At 34.3% G+C, this 24714-nt stretch overlaps 1 protein-coding gene across 3 annotated transcripts in view; it reads left to right on the forward strand.

Moving 5' to 3' along the window:
* Positions 1-24714, forward strand: part of LOC120636364 (calcium-binding mitochondrial carrier protein SCaMC-2) — a 52236-nt gene that overhangs the window by 19261 nt on the left and 8261 nt on the right. The window contains exon 1 of one of the 3 annotated variants that reach the window (XM_039907814.1): positions 10905-11236. The exons of 1 other annotated variant lie outside the window; for it this stretch is intronic. In XM_039907814.1, the coding sequence (XP_039763748.1) occupies positions 11150-11236 (87 nt within the window). In that variant the 5' untranslated portion in view covers positions 10905-11149. Of the gene's footprint in view, positions 1-10904; positions 11237-11285; positions 11391-24714 lie in introns of those variants that run through there. One more of the 3 variants, XM_039907815.1, reaches the window with a different exon arrangement.

Genomic DNA, 24714 nt, shown 5'->3' on the forward strand with positions numbered 1-24714 from the left:
AAGCTCTGTCGGAGGTACAGAGTTCGATATTCCGGCACACAGGTATGAACTTTTAGGCTATTGTATTTTTCTTCAGGCTCTTCTTTAGGCTATGTATTCCTTTTCTCTATTCTAGTTATTTTTCTATGGTGTCCAAGAAAACTTTGTGTATTCATTTCATTTATTCACTTACACCCTTAACTCTTCTCAGTTAGGTGTTTTTTAAGCAATAAAATATAACTTCTTAAACGGTAAATAAACATCATCGTGAAGGATCCTGCGTGCCAGAGAGTTCTCTATAATATTCTCAATAGCGTGTGTCTATCGTACCAAGTCACCCAATCTGCACTTGGGCAGTATGGTCGACTATGCTTTTCTCACTCTAGAGACCCGTGCGGCGCGTGCCTTATAGTAGACGTTAATGTGTTGACAACGATAATGCACAAAATGTGATTAATATTTCACCTAAAAATTATTTTAATATTCACATAAGGTTGACAGATGATGTCAACTTTTGTTGGGTCTATGGACTTAACGAGGCACGTAAGATAACGCAAATCAGATAGATAAATCAGGTTTACCCTAAGCCTATTTTAAGTGGGGTTTATCATCAAATAAAACTCTTGACCCTTACTGCCTTGCTTGCTCTCGCAACTGTTTTTTTAAATGATTAATTTAGCATGATTATAACTTAGAGACCAGCTCACATGTGTATATGACTTTTTAAGTGCTAGGTAAGTAGCTCACCTTGATGTCTGCTTCATTATTTTTTTCGGACTCGATTTCCTAATAGGTATTTAGCGGATTGGAACGTCCTTCTAACTCAATATGAAAACTGTGGTGCTCACAGTTAAACAGCCCGTAATAAACTAAATATGTAATAGTTTATAACGGACTGTTTTAGGTACAATAATTATTTACTTTTCTTACAGAATGAATTATCCATACTCACGTACAGAGAAATCCTAAAGATCCTATAAATGCCATTCCATTAGCAATCATTCATATTAGAGTTACATAGGTATACTTTGAAATTATTATGCGTTTTTTCAAACGCATAATTTAATAATTTTAAACGTCTTCGCAATTTTCAGTTCCGTGAACCATTTGATTCAATGCTGCCATCCTTAAAATTTTACACCGAGGCAGGTTGGAAAAAGTGGATATATAAAGTCTCTTCTACGACCGATTCAACTTCGAATTTTAAAAAAAAACCTTTTTTTTTTAGTTTATTTTAACGCGCATGTTACTAAAAATAAATGAAAACATTGTCTATATAAAAAGACAAATAAGTTAAAAATAAAGTATAGATATAATGGAAACGGAGATTTACGGATGAAAAATATTGGGTAATTAATCTCCTTTTAAATCGACTAAATGAATTAGGCACTAGAAAATAAACATTATTGTCATTCAGGATAAAAATATTTATTATTCATAATTATAGTAACGAAAGAAAGAAAACATTATAAGTAACAGAGATTAGAAACCTAGTTAGATTAAACAGAAGGTCATAAAGCAAATAATGGAAATTGCAAATAGTTCAAAGTTTCCCAGGAAGTCGTCATTCAGATATCTATGAAACATCCGGTTTGAAGAGCTAGCCCTGGCCCGAAGCGATATAACTCGATAATTGACGAATCATGAATCAAATCGGCGGGCGCGTCTGTGGGCGGGCCCATTACGCGAACTCAGGTACGTCATCGCGCGCGATATGAACATGAATGATACAATGCCCTTGATCAATTAGATGACGGTGCGCAGCGAGTCAACACATACAAGTAGAAGATTGAAGAAGAAGCTTGTTGGGATTCCCAAATAACTGCATCTGATTAAACTTATTTAATGGTCAATATTACCAAATCTGCAGTGTGGGGACGGCAGATTAGATAGAATACAGTTATCACCACCCCTCCTCTTCCCGTCGTACGAGGCGACTTAGAGAATTTAACAGAGTACGGGCAGCAGGGTTTTGTGCTACTACTACCATATACTGCGGTCACCATCCCGTCTGCCAAGCGTGGTGATTATGGGCAAACCAACTCATGGGATAGGCCTTTCGTCCAACAATCGTCTGTAATAGGCTGACGATGACGATGATGATGATGATCTTTACCAAATATAAGTTTTTGTTCTCTGTCTTAAGTAATTCTTTGGAAAGGCTAAAGCGTAACGGAATTTTCACATGCAGGAATATACAGTGTATGTCACATCCCACTTTTTATTCTCAAAATCTCCGCTAAAGAATAGAAAAGGGGTTCAGAAGTGATTTTATTTATCTAAATAAGAAAAAAAAAAAGAAAATACCCTACCTAAGAATTGTCGAAATATTTTTTGAAATGGTCAGACGAAACAAAATAAACACGGAAATTATTTTTAACGTTCTATGAGTGACCTCATGCTTTTTCTTTAGAATAAATATGAAAAGAAGTACGCTCAACTCGGGGAAAGTACCGCATTAAAACCCTCAAACATCTAGCGTGAAAGAGAACTGTACTTCTCGACTTATAATTTGTTTGCATTACTTGAATATTTAACAGTACACACAAACATAAAATAAAGTTAACACACTGAAGAAATAATAACCATTGGGGCGTGCAAAAGCGGTTTTATCACTAAAGCTATCTGTTCTACAAACTTTTGTGAGTAGTTAATTATTTACGTAACGAGTTGGTGCGCCAATTTAATTTTGGTCCTCGAAAACATGAGTAGTTAATTATTTACGTAACGAGTTGGTGCGCCAATTTAATTTTGGTCCTCGAAAACATGAGTATTAATTTTTATATTACACATGGTTATTAATAATTATATATCAAGCATATTTATATACAGGATTAAATAAATAATACAAGAAAGCCCTCGGCCTATAGTTGTTTACATTTATACTAACAACTTTGGTTCTGAAACTTTTTTAAACTCGATAGTTTGTGAAATAGTTTACATAGATACTATACTTGTTACTACTCTGTAATATAACTTCGACAACAGCGCGCGTATCACGACTCCATTTTGCGGTCCATGACCCGACTATGCGACGTTGTCCAATGAAATGCATTTGGTTTCACAGTGTAATGTCACTGTACAGATATAACATAATTTATATATTTTTTTCCATAAAATAAATTAATACTTAATTTTGAAAAGTCGTAGAAAAATAGTTGTTAGTTATAATAATAGAAAATACAAGGCCAAGAGCTTTCTGCTATTTGGTTATTTAACCCTGTATATGTTTCTTTATTATAGTACGTTCTATATATAATGTTAAAATAAAAATAATGGTTTACAGATGAATTTTCCTTTTTTTCGAACAAATTTGATTAATTAAATTGGTATTAAAAATTTACAACTGTATTTGCGGTTAATGACTAGCCACCTTTGACTAGTCGTCACTAGATAGCGTAAACAATAAACATCTTACGGAATAGATATTAGTCAATAAAATAACACATTATCTCACTGGGAAAGATTACGTTGCTTCTATCCTTACTTTACTAATATTATAAATGTAAAAGTAAGTTTGTTTGTTAGGCTTTCACGCAAAAACCACTTAAACGATCCTCATGAAACTTTGTACACATATTCTTGGAAGTGTTAAAAGTAATATAGGATACTTTTTATCCCGTCATTAAGCGCGGTTCCTTTGGGAGAGGGGATTAAAGTAACGTTTTACACCATAACTCCGACAAATTATAACCGATTTAAATAGTTATTTTTGTACTATAAAGGTTATAATATGTGTTAAATTTTGCCCAAACTTTGTGTAGATCTGATGAATATGGTTGAAGATTGGAGGACAAAACCTCTCAGCGGACAGCAGCAAACCCCTCATCTAAGGCTTAGCGATACTGAGTACTTTAATTTTTTTTTAGAACTACAGCTAAATTGAATGCCACATCAAAAAACAAAATCAAACGCAGACGAAGTCGCGGGCAACAGCTAGTAGTTAAATAAATAAAACTTTCTGATGTGGGTTTTCTTTTTTTTTGTAGGGTAGTCCGTGACGCACGCATCAGTAACCCTGCCAAGAGTCTTCGTTAAGAATTTTCTATTATTTTCTCGAATTTATGGTTAAAGCATTTCTGCTGTAGTCACGGTCATTATCATCATTTTGAACCCATTACCTGCTTACTACAGGGCACAGGTCTCTTAGAATGAGAAGGGTTTAGGCCGCAGTCCACCACGGTGGCTAAGTGCGGATTGGTACACTTATGGAGAAGTCTTAAGGGCGCCTTACTTGGTCACCGTTAAAGGTGACCATAAAGTGATATTTAAATGCTCACATAACTCCGAACAGTGAAAGCCCCCGGGATCGAACTCGGTCCCCCAGAAAGAGAAGCGAAGCCTTCACTAGTCACGATACTTACTACAACAAACTGTAATCTGCTTCATTGGTCCGTTGGCTTCAAATTTTTCTTTAATCGATTTTAAACCTGGTGGGGTGGTCTTTTGATTGTATTGATCTGAACCCTAGTTGTAAATCCCGTGCACTCCACTGGCCATCAGGTGTGTGATGTGATTTAGATAAGATAAACACTGCTCACATAACATTTATCGTTTGAGATAGCAGGTACAAGATAATCCTCGAACAATAACTATATAGTCTATAGTGAGATAGGTATAACAATTTATGTAATAAACTAGACTAGATCGGTCTGCTAGTACTATTCGGTAGGTAAGTACTTAAACATGAATAGTAGTCATGTTTGAGTACTTACCGTCTCCGTTAATGTCATAAATGTGAAAGAAGGACATACTTACAAACTCATTTCCGCATTTATACCTAATCTTATATCTTTAAACGAGCAATTCTTGTATATATATAATTGGAATCTCGGAATCGGCTCCAACGATTTTCATAAAAATTAGTATACAGGGGGTTTCAGGGGCGATAAATCAATCTAGCTAGGATTCATTTTTATTTGTGTTTTCCGGTAATAAACGATTTGGTGCAACGAACTTGCACGGGTCAGCTAGTATGTATTATTACCGCATTTATATTCTAATACTAGCTGTTGCCCGCGACTTCTTCTGCGTTTGTTTTTGTTTTTCGAAAGACATGTGGCATTCAATTTAGGTGTAAGTCTACTGAAATATTAGGTTGTGTATTGTTATATAAAAAAAAGAACTGGTGTAGTTTTTAAAAATAAATTCAATTCACATAATAAACAATAACTAAAACTAACTGTAATCAGTCTCAGCTCCTCCTATCACTTACAAAGAATAGTGATCGTTGAAGGAAGAATCGAAGTCCTAGCACTGAGGGCCTCATAAATGTGGCAGCACTTTATGTATTTAGGATAGCTTAGCCTTAAAAGACGGGTTCGCTGCCGTCCGCTGAGGAGTTCTGTCCTCTATCTCCAATAACATTCATCAGATCTACACGAAATTTGGGCAAAAATAAACTGATATTATAACCTCTAAAGTACAAAAGTATTTATTTAAATCGGTTATCATTTGACGGCGTTATAGTTTAAAATCGTCAAACACTTTCGTCCCCTCTCCCAAAAGAACTGAGCTTAATTTCGGGATAAAAAGCATCATATTTAGTACTTCTATGATGCATGATGTTTACAAAGTTCCGTGATGATCGGTTTAGTAGTTTTTGCGTGAAAGCGTAACAAACAAACTAACATTCACATTTATAATATTAGTTTATTAGTTTATAGTATTGTGATGAATTTGGGGGTATTGGAAATAATTAGTATTTTATGTAATATCAGAACTAAGCTTTATATGAAACCTTAAACTTTTCTGAATCACAAATATCTTTTATATCACTCTCCAGCCCGTAAGAGTTAAGCTACATCTATGCAAAAAACCAAATTGATTCATTTAAATGTTACTTCGTGAACTTAGGGCAAACCAACTTCCTCTCTCTCTTGCTCTGCTAAGTACCAGCTCGATACTAAAGATCCTGAGGATCACCGTACAAGGAGACTCATTGGTGACGAGTCAATAGTTAGTAGACTAAAGTTTAAAACACCGTTAAAAAGTGGCCTGTCTTTCGATATTCTATTATATTTTTCATACCGGGCAGTAAGTAATAATGCAGTATAAGAATATAAGAGTCTAAACCTAACAAGGAGAATGGCTTTTATCTTAAGCCCATATTCGGTTTCCGGAACGCTTAATCGCTTAGTTGTAAAGGCTTTGTCGGTAGGCTGGCAGCCACGGCCAAATCCTCCCACTAGACAAAAACTTTTCTATCATCGAACTGCGAGGCATCGTAAGGATCCAAACCGTTACATGGATGATATCCCATAGATTCGTACAAAGCGCAACGCAATTATATTATATATTAATAATAATAATATTATTTTTTTTTCTTATTAATTTTTAATAGTGTTTTTTGTTTTTGTAAGCATTGTTAAGATTAAAAAAAATGAAAATCAATGAATGATAGAATAGTAATAATAATAATCATTTATTTCAGGCTTTACCCATAAAAATTTGCATCAGTTCAGTTCAAGTACATCAGTAAAAAAAATAATTAAATCCAATTAAAATAAATGCATGTTAAAAAAAAAAAAATTAAATATTGAATGCCCTTCCGGCTTTTGCTTTCCTCGACTGAATAGGAATCTTAAGGCATGATCTTCGGCCGTATCATAAATTACCCTCAGGCACAAAAAAGCACAAACTTTCGCATTTAGAATATAATATAGCAAGGAATAAAGCATAAGATAAATATTTATCGAACAATGCATAGATAATAGACAGGTCTGTCTGTGACATATCGACACGAGTGTCACAAACAAATTCCCTTGATGGAATAACTAGTGATAATTAAAGATAAGCTGTGGGGCTACGTCGCGTCGTTGTAAATACGAATGTTTGCGGAAAATTTTATTCTGTTTTAGTATCACTGTACCTTTGATAGGTTATTTTCCATTTGCATGTGTTTGTTTTTATTTACTATTTGTCTGTTAACGCGTGCCGCGCGTTGGACGCTTTGACCCTCTCACCTAGCATCTAGTCCCTCACTAACTAACGGTCTCGTAAGACTTGGCCCCCAAAATGACAAAATTAACAAAAGTACCTAATCAAATTTTCAAATTTTTATAAACCCTAGCATGGACGAGGCAAGGTCAAACATCTCCAACATGTTTCTAATCCCCGAGGAAAAAACTACGGGGAATTTTAATTTTCAAATGTCTGTGTTTGTGTTCTTAGCTTTATTTAATGAAAAGCGGTCCAAGAATGCCACCACCACAAAATGGCGAATTATATTTTTTTTTACAACTCCCTCAAAATGGGTATCAAATTCAAGGGCTGGACTAGTAAATTACTGTACACAATATTGAAACCCATGGGTTTTAAATTTTAAATTTTGGACACGGATTTGAAACTTGACACATTTTGTATGAAGAAGTTACTATAGTTCTTAGTTAAACTACCCTCTGTAACGGTGGTTTTCCTATCGCAGCGTGTGGGGCATTCGAATTTCTGTAACCAAAAATTCTCAAGCATGAATCATTTTATCGACCCATTATTGGCCCACTACAGGGCACGGGTCTCCTCCCACGATGAGGAGTGAAGGCCTTAATCCACCACGCTGGGCCAGTGCGGATTGGTGGACAAGCATGAATAATCTGTGCACGAAACAGTTTGTGCCCACCAGAATTAAAAAAAAATTAAATAAGTCCAGACGAAGTTGCGGGCAGCAACTAGTAATTATTACAATAAGCTAGTTCAAACATTTTCGAGATATGTACCTATTGTCACTGCCAAAACATAATGATTAAAGTCTAATGATAATATATTTTATCACAGTCCAATGTACCTACCTATGTATTTTACGCAATTATTGATATATTATTTTATATAAATTACGTAGAATAATTACATTGGACTTGATAATAATGTGTACAATAAGCTAGATAGGTACCACTTTTTTATGAAAATATTATTAGCGACTAAAATTATTATCAGTGAAAAGAAAACTATAACCTAAAATTGTAGATCGAATTTATAAGCCATCAAGATGGATCAATTCAAAACTACTTGCATCAAAAAATCTAAATCAGTTTCATGTGAAAGAGACTGGCGCCACCAAAACTTTAAACGTTAAAGTAAAACTACTTACATTGTTATTACTTTTTCTAACTATATTCCAGTATAAACTCTGTTTATTTAACAACACAAAATAGTATTTATTGCAAAACATTTCTAAGGATGACCCTTTTGTAAAATAAGTGACAGTTCATTTAGAAATTATTGCTGAATCATGATCATTCTGCGTAGATACCGTCGATTTGTAACGTGGATCTAGTCATTGTTTTTGTCGGGTACTATCTAATGCGTTTATTTTATTATATTATTATAGTTTTTGTTGTTATAGCGAAAACAGAAATACAATATCTGTGAAAATTTCAACGAAATAACAAAAAATTCAGGGTACATTTGATTAACCCGTTAGGTACAGAACCCTTAGAAGATAATATCAAAAGAAACGCTTTTCAGATCGAAATATTTTAATGAAACTATACTAAATAATCCAGTTGTTACTGCGTTAAGTGAATTTTTAATAGTAGATTGTTTTGTAACGCTGCATGCTGCATGCTTTGGAAATACCAGTACTGTATTACCAGTAATAATACTGTTTTTTTAGACGTGCTGATATAGAGGTAACAACTACCTACTTTGATTGTGCCATAAAAAACAGGTTAATGTTAGGCAATTTGACTTTACGATGACACTTGGATTTATCATACTGTAATTTACAACTAATAGGACGATATAAGAAAACACATTGAAGCATAAAAAATCACTCTACTTTAGTTGACAGTAATTATTTAACCTGTCATATACTAAACGTTTGCCATGAAATGGGGAAAATGGGAAAAGAAGAAGAAACACTTTATTTCACGGAAAAGAAACAGTAAGGAGTATACAGTACACAATGTAGACATGCAAAGGCGGCCTTATTGCTGCAAGCAATCTCTTACAGGCAACCTTTGTAGATAGGACTTACAGCAAGAGAACGGGATAGTGCCAAGAGTGTTAATAGATATACATTATACATAAGTACCAAAATGTAAAAATACAAATACATATATAAATTAAATAAATATACGTAATATATAAATATAAAATATACATACCTAATATATAAATAGAAAATATACATAATAAATATAAATATATAACAAACATAATATATATAAGTAGATTTAAAAAAAAATATATAAAGAATCTACTTCAAGTAGTAGTAGTACTTCAGACGACTCTTAAATATCGGAAGGGAACTACTTCCACGGATTTCATCAGGCAGATTGTTACAGAGTATAAAGTGAAAATTTTTGTGAGATAGCATCATTTCGCGGGTGTGAAGTGAGCTGGGCGTTATCACTCTCTTTGGATACAAAGCACTGCATGCAATAAGGGCTAAATGAGGATTCTATATGTTCTTAATTCTGTGGGTAAACTATGCCATCAAGCCAAAAGTCCGCACTGAGGAAAACATTTTATCTTACCCGGCTGGAGTAATCACGTAAAATAGACTCCTTTTAAGCTTTTCCGGAGTCAACTGAATTCTACCATGCGAGTTCCTTCTGAACCTAAAGAATAATGTAATACATACCTTCTCAGAAACCAGTCAGCATTAACTTTTACTTTCTTTTTATCAGTAGGTATAAATGTGTAGATTATTTATATCAATTTATTACTAAACAAATCGCGCGATTTAAATGCAACCGTGTTGTAATACAATATTATATCTTGTATTACAATATTAAGACATTGTTGATACGTTCCTAATTTTCAAATGTTGAGCTCAGGAAAATCTGCGAACATTGAGAGACTAGGTTTTACCCTCATTTTGTAAGGTAAAAAGCCTTAATACTTACGATAATACATTTCCTTGCCCTGGAAATTATTGGAATTAAGACTTTCGTTTTACTATATTTTTCATCTATAAAGTTTTTTATTTTTACACTAAACTTAGGCATCACTTATATTGAATACATAATGATTTAAGCGAGTTTCATTTAAAAAAAAAACGGTTCACCAACTATTTGTGAATGGCTGATATATGCCTAGGAATCTCCTTTGAATAGGCGTTACATATTTAGGCATTGGCCTCAAGTCGTTAGTTAAATGGGTCACCCTTTTGCCAACCTACCTATGAATATAATTTTGAACACTAAACAATTGGTCTCGTTTCGTTAATTTTCTTTATCGAGCTAATTTATTTATAAACTATATTTGTAGACCACAAAAAGAATGGACATTACAAGAGGAACCTTAAAAAGTAGGCTACAAAAGGCAGTTATGCCTTATGGCTTAGTTTAATGTGTTACCCGCATCCATTTTTATAAAGACGTCGTAATCGCATGAAATTACGTAGCATCATGCACATGGCCTCGCAAGGAGTACCCTTCTTGACTCCGAATCCGAATCTGCTGACTGCAATAGAATGAACTCCATCATCTTTTTTGGTTACGGCCACCAAATTTTCTATAACTAAACGCAAGGCATCTTATCGCGTTCGAAGTTCACAGGATCAAAGGAAAAGCTACAAAACTTTGACGCAGGCAGCAGGAGAGGGTGTTTATTAGGGCGACAAAGACCGGCTAATGTCTTGGATGGCCAAGACATGATCCGAAAAACATAATATATGGGTTAAGCTATATTTAGTGTTAATTTATTCAATATTCAACCACGTTATATTTGCTAGTCGAGTCACACATATAAAATATCAGTTGCTATGGCTACAGTTCAACAACGATTAACGATTTCCCAATGCATCGTTTTCCCTGCCGAGCCCCTTTGAACTTGTCCGTTAACCTTGGCGTACACGTTTTTATCAAATGCCACGTTTCGTTGATAACTGTGCGAAATATCCAGTCTTTGTAATTTTCGGTGACGGTATGGTTGTCTGCCGCTGGGCGCTTACAACCGTTTCGAAGCGGATCTCGTATGTCGGGCGAACGGACTACAATCACTTTAGTCAGTCTTTCCTCTATAGTTAGTGAGGAAACGCGTGTTCGCGTGAATATACGCGTGCTCGATGTTACGCCGCGCCTCGCTAAACTGCAATCTAACTAAAGTATTAAAAATTTGATCTGATAGTATAGTTCCAAAGAAGAAATTCATCTGTGATTTAGTTTTTATTATTTTACATATATATATTAAAGTTACTAAAATAGTTGTTAAGTATACACTAAAAATGTCTATGGAGTTGGAAGAAACCACGGTTCCGACCGGCGATGTCTTCGAGGATTTTCTGGACGTGTTTCGTCGGTGTTTGGCAAAGGTAAATGCGATGTAGTTCCGGGTTATCTCAGCCAGATGTACTACTATCCCGATACCAGTTTAGCTTTAGACTTCATTGAGATCTCGAGCCATCTTGTTCTATAATCGTCACGATCATGGATGAATACAATGACGTCCTCGAATGGATACTTAAGGTAAATTATTGTTGTAGTTCACGTTTTAATAACGTAACCGTTTTATTTCTTGCAAATAATTTGGAACGATTTCAAGGCACTCATCATCTTATCTATTTGTGGAATTAGTTGTGTTCGTAACTTGTAGCTAGTAGTAGAAAAAAGTGCGTATTTAATAATAATATTACGTGTACCAATTTCATTACAATATTATTTTCTCTCTGTATTTAATTAGCACGCTGGCACGCTGTTGCTAAGGAGTTAGATTTAACCTCGCTCTACAGGTTGAATACGTAATTCAAGATACGTCACAATGCACATGATATCAATTTGGACAGCTTGGCGTGACTATCGTCACATGAAACTAAAGAAAATTACAAGAATTACATATGCTTTTGATAATGAATCGTTAACTTAACTTTATATACTTACTTAAATCGATTTATACCAAACAGTTAGGTACCGATTTCTGTAGGAATTTATCCTACGCACAATACAAAGCTCTTTCATCATGTGTGTCTATAAAACAGGTAGTCGATAGTTAATCATTTAAAATGTTCTGATACCAACCACATTTGTTTTTATTTTCTTTGATTGTTATGAATTTCTCAGCTATGGTTTTGCTTCTAATTGGTTAAATCACAAACAAGACCGAATTTATTAGTAAATAAGAACACAAAACATTCTTTCGCATGCAATACGAGTTGTTAAAGAACTGTACGCCATTACTTACCTACCCACTCTTAGATAGGTGCCACCTATAATTTTTTATAAAAAAAATCATATGAGTGCTTTGCGAATACATTATAATTTGTCATGATCAACTTTCTATTGTCCTGTACATCACCACTTTCTATTTGTAGTGAAATTGTCCGGTTGAAACTCGGACGATTATGCTTAAATTAAGTTGCTTGGTGTGTTTATTATTTGCTATGCGAAGTGCCATTTTTTGTTTTGACTGCCATCTTAAATTGTTAAATTGAGTTAAATAAAGCATGTATGATTGGTCAGGTTCACTAATTGTTTTTAAATATTTAATGGCAATATATTCGTGTTACCGTGTGCCAGGCCTGGGTTACGACAACGCAAATCAATGGACTTGCTTTGTCGTAACCAAATGATTTACCGTGACTTAAAAAAATAAAAATGTATGTTGTACGATAAGAAACATCGATCTTAAGTGTGATATCAAGGTCAATTTCAAAGTTAGGGATGATAGGAAACTAAGACAGTTTATCGATAAGATATTATACTTTAATTATAACCCAACTCACCTGAGAAATGAATATTAATGTTCCAAACGAACAGATTGTGGTTTCAAACTGAAAAAAGGGATGCGGTTTTTTCTAGTATCTGTTCCTTTGCTATCGACTTTGATTTTTCGTTAAAAGGAACGCTCTTACGCTTTCAATAATTTTCAAATCCGACTTATAGTTTTCGAGATAAATGCGTTGTGAGTTCTTATTTTCAAACTCGTAAACGTTTGATCGGACTAGTTGTGCCGCTCGATTTCTCCTGCTTAAAATTAAAACAACTATGGCCTGTCCCTTTAAGCTACCTGACTATCGCAAAAATGTTTTTGAATTGGACTGGTTTTTACCTGAGATAAGCTCGTAAATGTTTCAACGGTCATGCAAATTCTCCGACTTTATAAAATTAAGTTCCTATATTGGCATAGATTTCATAAATACCAAATGATTATATTCATAAAGGTCATCCAATATGTCAACTAGGTATGTAACTATACTTTGTCATTTGACGATGAAGGCGTTGTGTGTAAAAAAATATTATAATTTTTGACAGACATTGAAAAGGGACTCGGGAATAAGATTTTCTACCTACGGATACTTATCCGATCACGTGAAAGTGTACAACGTTTAGTATGGATTCTCAAAGTCAGCCATCTAGTGACAATTTTGTATCCCAATATTGGAAGTAGAAGGCGCTGCTTCGATTCCATATCAAAAAAAGTTCCAAAATTACACACTTGGCACTCATGTTCGCACTTCGACCGACTATCTAAAGTTTATAGTTTTAACCATTCGTCTGAATAAGTAGTAATATTTAAGTATACAGGTACAGATCCTGTAATAGGTACTCGGTATTTAGTTTCAACTATGCCACAAACCTATACCATGGTTTACCACCTGGTGCAACTTACCGCTTGTAAATTTATATCATCAGTACTATCTCATGTCTTTGTTATGTTAAACCATGGGACCTCTGGGTTTATGCTCTCTAAAGAATACGATTTCCTCACACAATCAGCAATCGCTCATGTCGGTTAACAAGCGAAGTGGTCAATCGTCATCAAACGTTATTGAAATATATATCTAAGTAATTAAAAGGATATCTAAATTTAACTGAGTCACAACTCAGAACGGGACAATAACGCTGCGAATGTATATATATATTTTTTTAAGTAGTTACTTTAGAGCACGCGATTTTTTTTTTGTTAAATAATTAAGGGGTTTTTGTCGCTTATTAACATCTTCTGTACTGTAGGAATTAAGCAACCAAATAACAAAAATTTGATATTTTTTTTGTGAAGATCTTTGCCTATATAGCGTCAACTCCACTGTTCTTAGAAGGTATTGCCGAGTGTTGTAATTTAAACTTAACCACAACACGAGTTATTTATTGTGAGAGTCTATAACGTATTCTCACGATTATTTTCATAAATAAGTTGATTTAATCGTATATCTTATCACGCTGAGATGAAGTTTCTAAAAGTGCTACATTCTCACTGAATACGCTTAGAAATAAATAGTCATCTGAATTAGGTAATCATGAATGAACATCGAGTTCATGAATCAGAAACCATGGAAGAGTGAAATCTTATAAATATCACTCGCTCAATTTGTGTCTGCTATCTGCTGAGTAGGTCTATTTTATGTGTCGTCACGTAAAAATTGCTTTACAAGTTAACTAATAGCAAATAACTGTTAACAGAAGAATTAATCATATTTAGTTATCCTATTGAAGTTTTTCACAAATCAAGTTTGGTACATAATGTTTTTACTTTTCGAAGATTTTGAAACGTGCGAAAGATGGCGAAGTTCCTGGCGAATTAAAAAAAAGAAGACTATTTTTTCTTCTCAAACCTCTACCTGTACGTAAAATGCAATTTTCAATCGGGTAAAATATAACAAAAGTTGGCCATTACCGACGATATTCGAAACAGCATCTTTCTCTATCTATATAACTATATTTTTTAAAAAAGAATATCTACCATTGCTCTAATTTATTACTGTAAATCGATTAAAAATGGTAAAAAATGACTTCTGTGTTTGGAGAGAATTTTATAGTCCTCTCCAAACACAGAACGCTTTTCTAAAATTTAACATTATAAATCTGTTTGTTCCGACCGTATTCGTGCGATGTGTTGTAACTCGTGAGTAGACTTTGGCTCGTCTGATGACGCGTCATACGGCAACACTGCCGGCCGATTGCGTCACTTTAACCGTAATCTGTATCCTCGAAAGATGATGGCGATGTGGGGAAACCCGCATTCATTATTTGCACCGAAACCGTATCAATAGTGATTCATATAAAAAATTTGATAGTAGCTAGGGGAAAACAGATGTCAGTCAGCTGATTGTGGATTATAATCATAGCATCATAAGTACCATCCTCTGTTTATGAATGTCGCAGTGCTGGCTACAAGTAACATAACATTCCGATTTCCCTTTTTCCAAATATCAGCAAAATTGGTTCAATGTTTAAGGTTTGAAACGAAATATGCAAATTGCCCTGAAATTTAAAAACCAGGATAGAATGTTTTCCATATCTGTTAGTTATTCTCGTGTTGGTTGGCTGTTTAGCGCGGGATTTATGCTTCAAAACATTTTCTATATCCTGTGGGACGAAGATATTCTCTGCAATAAGTAGCAAAAAAAAAGGTAAAAATTGATTAAATTAAATAATAACAAGGAAGACTAGAAACAGCTCGTTGTCCTGCGTTCATTGAGACACGTGTATAATATACCATATTAAAATGAAAATAAGGCAATGCATAATTAATTAAATAAAAACAATATTAAAAATTATTCCAAACATATAAATATAATATGTATATATAATTAAATAAAAATAACATTCAGAAACAAAGAAAACAACAAAATTGGCTCTATTGCAAACCACTGAAATATAATAAACAAAACAAATAACTGTGTAGCGCAAATTGCGTTAGCGTATGCTTATTTCTCAGCAAACGCCAATTCAAACCCATTTCTAGCGTCCAAACAAACTGTTGAAACTTCAGCAAATCATCATGATTTCGACTTTGACGTTTAAATGTTACAAACAGACAGAAGAAACAATTAGACAAACCTCAGACAAACATAGGTACGTGCATCCTTAGCAAAAAAAGGTCCTAATGACCTTCGTAACTCTCGTAGTTTATGAGCTACGTTAGTTCTTATGTAGGACAACACCTTCTAGGCACTTAACATACAAATCATTATCTTGCGACGTTTATTTCTTGGAATTGAAGATAATTTATTTTATATCAGCCTTTATATAATACGAGATAGTTTTATTTATTTATTTAATAAATTGATGAATCATAATTTAGGTACAATAAAAACACTCGCTCTATGTTGAAATCGAAAACTAAATAAAAATCTAACAATAACGCACGTAATTTACTACAGTTAAAGACAAATAAGTAGTTGGTATAGGTACTTATGCAAAGTCTGTTCCTTGTTTGCAACGTAAGGATGAAGTGTTACAACGAGGTTATAAAGTTGATATGGAGAAATGTGAGATTCTATAAAATATAAACCTAAAATTCAAATTATTGAAACATAGCTTATAAGCTATGTTTCAATACCTGTTACCTGAACTGTGATCGTTGTAACACAATGATATTCAAAAAACTCGTATGGTGCTATTATGACGTTACACACAATCAAACCAGCATGTTATCTCTGCCTAATCAGTAATATTAACACACTTATAACTTCGAACTTCAACGTCATAATATCAATACTATGCTATATGTTTATTCAAATAAATACAAAAGTTCTTGTTCTTAATGGAGAATGGATCTTCACTTTTTACATTACTCACTAACTGTGACTCTTGACTTCGTCCGAGTAGTATTTATGTGTTTCGATATATTAGGAAAGTTAACAGAAACATAGAAATAAATCTAGCAAGTTCCAAAATTTGGTCCGATGGTTCTGTCTTCTACAGAAGCAAAAAGACAGATTTAGGTGACTCTATAAAAGGCAGTTATTTCTAAATAGCAGACAAACAGTTAAGTTTAGTGTCATTGCGCTGAAGGTCGTGAGGCGTAGTCCACCCTACGTCAGTGGTGGATAGAGAGAGCTATGCTTAGATTATCTCTTAGTGAACGAATTAGAAATGATAAGATCCGTATAAGAACTAGTGTTACCGGGATAGTTCAAGGAGCCGGGAAGCTGAAGTGGCAGTCGGCGGGGCGTATAAGTCTGAGAAATTATGAACTTTCGGGCCGCGTGGCTCAAAAGCGTGGATTTTTAAAAGTTTTACGTGACAAGAAAAAAACGCGTGTGTAGACTTAGGGCGCATATAACATATTAGCTGCTGACCTTTCTTTTCAGAAATGCCGCTCAAATCCGCCGGCCTAGCCTTATTGTGAGGTTTAATCTTCAACAGTCAAATCTCTATGTAAATTAACAGGCAAAATATAATATTTATAAATAAAAAGTGTGTACACAGCTAAACAGCGACAAATATGAAAATGGAACGCTTGAAATGCGCGAATTACACGCGGACCTCGGTGCGGGAGGTTGAAAGCTATAAATAATTATACTAACGGAAATATTCCCGCGTAGAATTAAAGTAGGTAGTAGTGTTTTAGTAGTAGCTCTTATTATATTTTTGGACAATGCGTGTTTTATTAAATTTTAATATAAGAGCACAGAATTCCGAACAATGTAAGAGGCCGGGGCGTTGTACACTACACACCTTTACAGCTTTAAGCTATGCTTTTGTGAGGAGCTATAATTTTTTTTTTATCTCAAAGTGCGATTTTTACCTTACACTCATTGACATCCAGGTATCTTTACATATACACTCATTCCCCGTGTTCTCAAAGTTTTGAGCATCGTCGCAAGGATGCTTGTCTATCTCGGTATTCTACAATATTTATATAACTGAAACTGTTGGATTTTTTTCGTCTGACACCGCTATACCTTCAGAATACGAGGAATCGCAAAGAAATGCAACCGTACGTAGTTCATATCCTATGGACACGTACGAAGCGCTTTCTACTTCTTAATAAAAATTCACAGGAAACGTTTAAAATACTCGTCGTAATATAATCGTCTTCCGTTTTCCTCACAACCTATAAATAATATAAGTACCGTGAAATTTAGAGTGAAAAGGCATATTCAAGGCTAGCGTGCTCTACTAGTTATAGGCAGCATTATCACTTAACACACTCCTCTATAAATTGAAATAGAAATGTCTATGGGATGGCTGATTGTGGCAATACAAAACAATAAAAATCTGAAAAATTCGCCAATGCGTGTGTGCATTCGAATTTTTAATGGAAGTCCCTATATAATGTCTACAAACAATTTGGACAGTCACTAGAAAGTCGACCTGTATAATCTGTGCGTTTGCTCAGTAATAGAGTGTATGTGAGGCGAACATACCTATAGATTAATAACACCGTTTACAATTAAGATTATTAAAAAAAATACTAATTGCCGCTAGTTCTTAACACGTTTGATTATTTACACTTGTGTTCTGGCCTTGAAAGGATGGTGCAGCCAAGTAGTCACAGTGCAAACGCAAACTCACTAACCCATCTAGTTACCGACTTTCTCCTCAAGATTCGAATTTGGATTTTCCTTAATGCCACAAATAAAGCCTGCCGGTCGCGTTCATAATCACAACGTTCACACTCTTTTGTTACCTATTATTATTATATCAGATATAATAGGTAACAAAAGACTGTAGGTATGTTACATAATCCCGTACCGACCTTCGAACATGTCCTAACATGCCATAATTACGTCTAGCCATTTTCCGTCTTAACTCATATAAATAGGCCACGAAAATGGTAGACATAGGTACATAGCTTACAGAACGTGGATTGGTCTACAGGAAGTTGTCGAGGCAAGACATCCTTTCTTGCCCCGGGAACTTAACATAAATACAAAGCGATTACGTATGTGCAGCAGTTTCTATTGAATAGAGGAAAAAAAATGACAATGGTATCTTATTTTAAATGCGTGAATGTCACGCTCTAACTATAAATGGAACGGTAGTTAGGTATGTGACGAAAGTAGTTATACAACTTCACATGGGTTCCGGGTGGTTATAAATAGGCAATCTGTAAAACTGGCTCACTTCTGAAACAAATAAATTATGTTCACAGAATCGTGAATGAGTGTCGTCATACAAACATACAGGTCATCTAGTCAAAAATAAAGAAGTGGGTACATTAGCTTCGGTAGGCTAAAGTGAAAATTATTAGGTTCTCAGACAAATATTTGACGGCCGACTGGCGCAGTGGACAGCGACACTGCTTTCGGAGTCCAATGCCGGGTTCGATTCCCACAACTGCAAAATGTTTGTGTGATGAACATGAATGTTTTTTAATTTTCTGGGTGTTTATATGTTTATTATAAGTAGTAAGTATATAAATATTCATCAGTCTGGTACCCAAAACCCAAGCTACCTTTGTGGCTAGATGGCGAAGTGTGTATTAGGATAGTATATTTATGTATTTAATTTAAAAAGAAAAAAAATGAAAAAAATTAATGTAGTAATGGAATCATGTAAATCATCATTTCTCATGATGTCCAAACTACGTTAGTATTTTTATGTAAGGGATTGTCTAAAGTTGTCGATAAATTCGTTTGACGTCGCTAACCGTATTACTGCAGGCAGCAGCCTAATTTAGTATCAGCAGTTCGCAGTCAGTAGTTAGCTTATGTAATACAGTTCGTTCGAAACACTATTTAAGACCATAACAATTTTCCCCAGCGCATCCTGGTGGATTTTTTTAACACTTGGATATTCCGTACTGTCTAGGTTGCGGCAGCAGGTCAAGGTAACTTAATATTGCCGTGCCATTCGGTTCTATAGAATTACAGATATTTCCAATTGAATAGACAATGCCTATTAATTTAATTGTATAACTGAAAGGAAAAATCCCTGCACCATCTGATGATAAGATAGAAAATATGATAATTTCAAACGCTTTACGCAAATAAATAAAACTGGCATTCAATATGAAAGTAATTTTGGACGTTACTGTCTAACTTTCTTTAATCTTAGTAAAAAGGGTTCTTAAGCATATTACGCGCACGGAGGAAATGTGAGTTGGCATTGTTAATAGGTATCGATAATATAGGCCAAGGGTGCCGACAACTCATATAATAATCGGTCGAACTCACTGGGACAGCCGGTTGGCGCAGTGGGCAGCGACCCTGCTTTCTGTGTCCGAGGCCGTGGGTTCGATTCCCACAACTGGAAAAAAATGTTTGTGTGATGAACATAAATCTTTTCAGTGTCTGGGTGTTTATCTGTATATTATAAGTATTTATGTGTATTATATTCATAAAAATATTCAACAGCTATCTTAGTACCCAAAACACAAGCTACGCTTACTTTGGGGCTAGATGGCGATTTGTGTATTGTCGTAGTATATTTATTTATTTACTGGGGCCTCGCTGATAAATCAGTGGCTTTATGATTATCATAATTATCAACCAGGCCACTACAGGACACGGGTCTTCTGTCAGAATGAGAAGGGTTACAGCCTTTGTAATGCAATATCTTGGCCTCATAGGGATTTTTGACTTCACACGCCTTTGAGTTGAGCCATGGTTTATTCTAATCATTGATTTGCGCGACATCACAAGTCGCCGTCATAATAAGCTAGTTAAATAGATAGGTACATAAATAAAGCATACTGTTGACACGTGTGTGCCAGGTGTAATATTGATGTGGTGACGACACAATAGTGATACTACAACGCTCGTTGTAGGTTGCTACTATATTTATTACAAGTCGCAAATCAAATCAACATACACGTAACAATATCGTCCTATCGTCCTCGTGTCCTACTACCGCATATTTTTACGTAGGTTTCAAGAATAAACCACGTTATTTTGTTAATCTTAGACTCGTTAAAAACGCATCGCAAATATCTGGAATGCCGGATACTAACCTAAAAGCGAAGGTACTCACCTTCGCTTTTTAGATCGCATTTTGGCGATAAGGCCGCTAACTGTACACTAGTTCAATATGACGTTTTTGTTTTTATTGTATGTGTTTCTAGGTGTACCAAAAATCATATTTACTTTTATTCTTACCTGAATTCTACACCTCGTTTGTCTCGAAGATACCTTTTCATTCTTGAAAGTAGAATTTTACGAGGTGTAGCGGTTTTTATTTTACTGTGAGGCAATTATAATTGTAATTGGTAATTGCAGCCAATTTCTATACATATATTTAAAAAAAATATATCAATGGAGTTTTTTCCATTTGACTTCATTTTAGCCCTTGACTACAATCTCACCTGGTGGTAAGTGATGATGCAGCCTATGATAGTAGCGGGCCAACCTGTTAGGGATTACCGTAACATTCCCCTAATCGTTTTCTCTCGGGACGTCTTTGTTGCTAGGGTGGTAACTAGCCATGGCCAAAACTTTCACTTCTGAACATTGGTGTTTCGGAGAAATTTCCACGTTCCAAGAATTGTGACACTTGCATATCTACCGCCTCCCACCCTGAACATCTAGTAAAGGCAGGAGATAAAAATGATATCCACCGAATCCACCGATTATATCCCCCAGACAATGGAAAAAATTCACGTGTCATTCAGCAACAGGAAATAGGAGATTTATTTTCATTTTTTTTTTAATTGTGAATAATGTTAACTCACATATATAAAAACAACACGATTTAAAATTTTAACAAAAACATCCACTTCTCCGCTTGCGGGTCTTTTGAATGCCGAAGCAACCGATTTACCGCCGTTTATAAATACACGTATATTATTTTGATATTAAATTCATCCGTGCCCCAATGCTGGGGGAGTTAATAAAACTGTGGAAGAAGATTTTGTCCTTTCTCGGGAAGAAAAATGTCTCCTGCCCATACTAGCCGTGCGTAGTGAGGTAGCGTAGTGGACTGCGGCTTCAAACCCTTCGGATTGTGGGAGGAGACTAGCCCTATAGTATGCCGGTAATAAGTTGATATGAGGGTTGATATGATGAATAAATAAAAGTTGCACCTGCATAGACACCATACCAACCCTTCATTAAATTTTCATAAGAAGTATTGTCGAATAGATGGCGCCCTTGTTAAATTGAAGTCGGAAATAAATAAATTGTGCACCTGCATATACGTACATCAAGTTTTCTGAAGCATTTGTAATTGCATTATGGTTGATTATGATTGGAAATTGGAATTGAGTTTCAAGCATTGGGGCAGCGTGGTGGGTATATCCTATAAAACCGTCTCTCTTGTTCCGATATGAGACGAGCCCCGCTTAAAAATAATTGTAGTAAAAAAAGAAATATAATATATGAATACTCTTGCTCTGTGTGGCGTTCGGTGACGGCATTATTTTGATCATTTATTATTATTATTTTTTATTATTTATTGTTTTATAAATTCTTAACAATGCTTAATTATAATACTAATATCAACACTATTACTCTCCTCTCCGCTTGCGGGGCTTTTGATTGCCCAAGCAACCGGCGGCGGTCAGGGCTCCAGAGTGAGGAACCTCCTCACAATACACGCCGTTTCAAAGACTACTTACTGCTTTCTGTATCTGACCCTTGATCCAACAACTAACCGAAAGCTTCTATTATTATTTATTAATTATTATTATTATTTATTAATTAATATTATTATTATTATGATTAATTAATTGATTAACCAAAATTCGCAAGTTGCCTTAATACTATTATGGTGTAATCATAAATTCTTAAAAATTTTACCGTACACAAATTTTACAATATGTATACCTTTAAGGAAATTAAATAACAATATTGGAACCTACCTACTCGCTACATAAATCAAGTTATTGCATATAAATAAAATTTCCCTCAATATTAATATGTAGGTACATCGTTTCAAGTTTAGAATTGTTAGTAGGTAGGCAGGTACTATTAATATACTTTAATATTAACTGGCAATCTTATTTAAAACTATACCTTTATTTATTTAAATTTAATTAAAAATATACTTAAAAAAATAAAAAGCAAAAGGCGACCTTATCACTAAAAGTGATCTCTGCCAGGTAACCTTAACGACAGTACACAATAATACATGAGAGACGGGAAATCGCAATTACAATAAACAATACATAATTTTACACACTAAAGTACATACTAAAAATAACTAATATAATAAATTATTAAAAGAGATAAATAAAATAAGATATATATATATCTATAAATACAATAATATATATATATATATATATATAGATATATATAGATATATATTTACTATAGATATATAAGTACACATATACGAACAACAAAATTATAATGACAAATAGTGATGCCTAACACGGCTTTTGAAAATAGCTAGGGGATTTAGAGCGACGAATATCGTCAGGGAGTGCATTCCACAGCGTTGCAGCTTTTATTGTGAAGGATTCCGAGTAACTTTGAGACTTACTATAGTTGTTTCTATAGTTGTTTCGTATGGTTTCGATCACGTCTTGTTACTCAAAATGTGGCCTATTGCCCACTGCAATAAACCTACTATATAACACTATATTTTTTTTTTTAAACCGGCTTGGTAGCGCTTTCAATCATATGTACTATTCAGTTTTATAATATTTCTAATTATTATTAATATTTCTTTCTAAGTTTTAAGCGGCCAGCATAGTAATATGTCTTAAATTTTGAAATAAAATATTAGTAATGTAATGTTTTCAATTGCACTATTAGTTTATGAGATTCGCGCATTCAAAATTGAACCCTATAAACGTACAATCACAAGCCTCAGTTTTACCATACTAAGTATCGATAAATGTACATTTTAATTTAATTTCGAAGCATGATATTATCTGCGATACAATGCACATTAACCTAATCATCAGTCAGTATATTAATTTAATTTAAGGTGACACTCCATAGTTATTTTCGTAATACTTTTCAGTTATTGATTTTGGCAAAGTTGATTTGGTTATTCAAAGATATTTATGAAATTTTTCTCTTAAGTAACGTTTGATCGGATCGATACGACAGGGGGAGCGGATAGAATTTTTTATTCCTTTGTGTCCCCTTGCGGACTGCAGCAGGGGTAAAGACTTGAATAATTCCGAATTAGAAATATGATCTGTGTTTATTGTAATAGAGACACAACTAAATTATTTTTCTTAAAAAGATTTTGACTATACTATAAATGCCACTCTCCTTCGTAATATGGTTAGAATCTAGTACAAAGTTTTCGCTTCACGTATTTTTGTAGAAGATATGAAATGCCACTGAGCGTTAGCATGCCATTTTTGATTAAGGCTGCAAGATACATTCAATTTAACCTTGTTACATTCTACTTCGTGAGACCACCTTGGTAACGAAATAGTGGGCTCGTCAAATCAACCTTGACACCATTTTTCCGACAAAGACTTATTACCTAAAACATTTGACTGATTGAATTAGGTAAGGCTATCCTTTCATAATATACATGTTGTAACGCCGGAACATTCATCAATACGATTGATTCGATATACAATCGACGGTTCTGTTCGAGTATCCTTAGTAGACCCAAATTAAAGTGTTTTTGTTTTTCTATTGTTAAGTTTATGTCGACTGCTTATGTAGGTCATTCTTACATTTTGAATCGATATGTTCAATAATATATAAGTACATTGGATATAGACGGAAGCTACTACTAGGTAAAGTAAACAACTAACATTTGATAAAAATCGTTAAATCCTTCCCAAAAATAAAAACGACTAATTGATTGAATCATTATTTAGGATGTCGGTTGCAAATAGCTTTCAAATTCTTCTATTGTGAAAATTAACCTTAAAAGTCAGAAAGGCTGATTTAACCAATCGTCAATTAAAATGGTTGTACAAAGTTGAGCGGGTCGCAGAAACAATCATCGTAACATTTTCGTACGTCTCTTGTAGCGTTGATTATCATTTTATTAACTAATCTACTACGAGTAACAAATAAATGTTTTCAATGCTGTTTAGAAATTAACTAAAGATTAACTACAGATTAATGAAACTTGTTTAAAATCAGCGTCCCAATTCTAGGGATAGACATGTAGAAACTATTGTTTCCCATGTAGACTTTGCTTTTACTGAAGTGCAATGATGTTTACAATAACATTCGAAACTTAAATACCAAAGGTACAGGAT

The sequence above is a fragment of the Pararge aegeria genome, chromosome Z, assembly GCF_905163445.1.
Source record: "Pararge aegeria chromosome Z, ilParAegt1.1, whole genome shotgun sequence".
NCBI classification, from domain to species: domain Eukaryota; kingdom Metazoa; phylum Arthropoda; class Insecta; order Lepidoptera; family Nymphalidae; genus Pararge; species Pararge aegeria.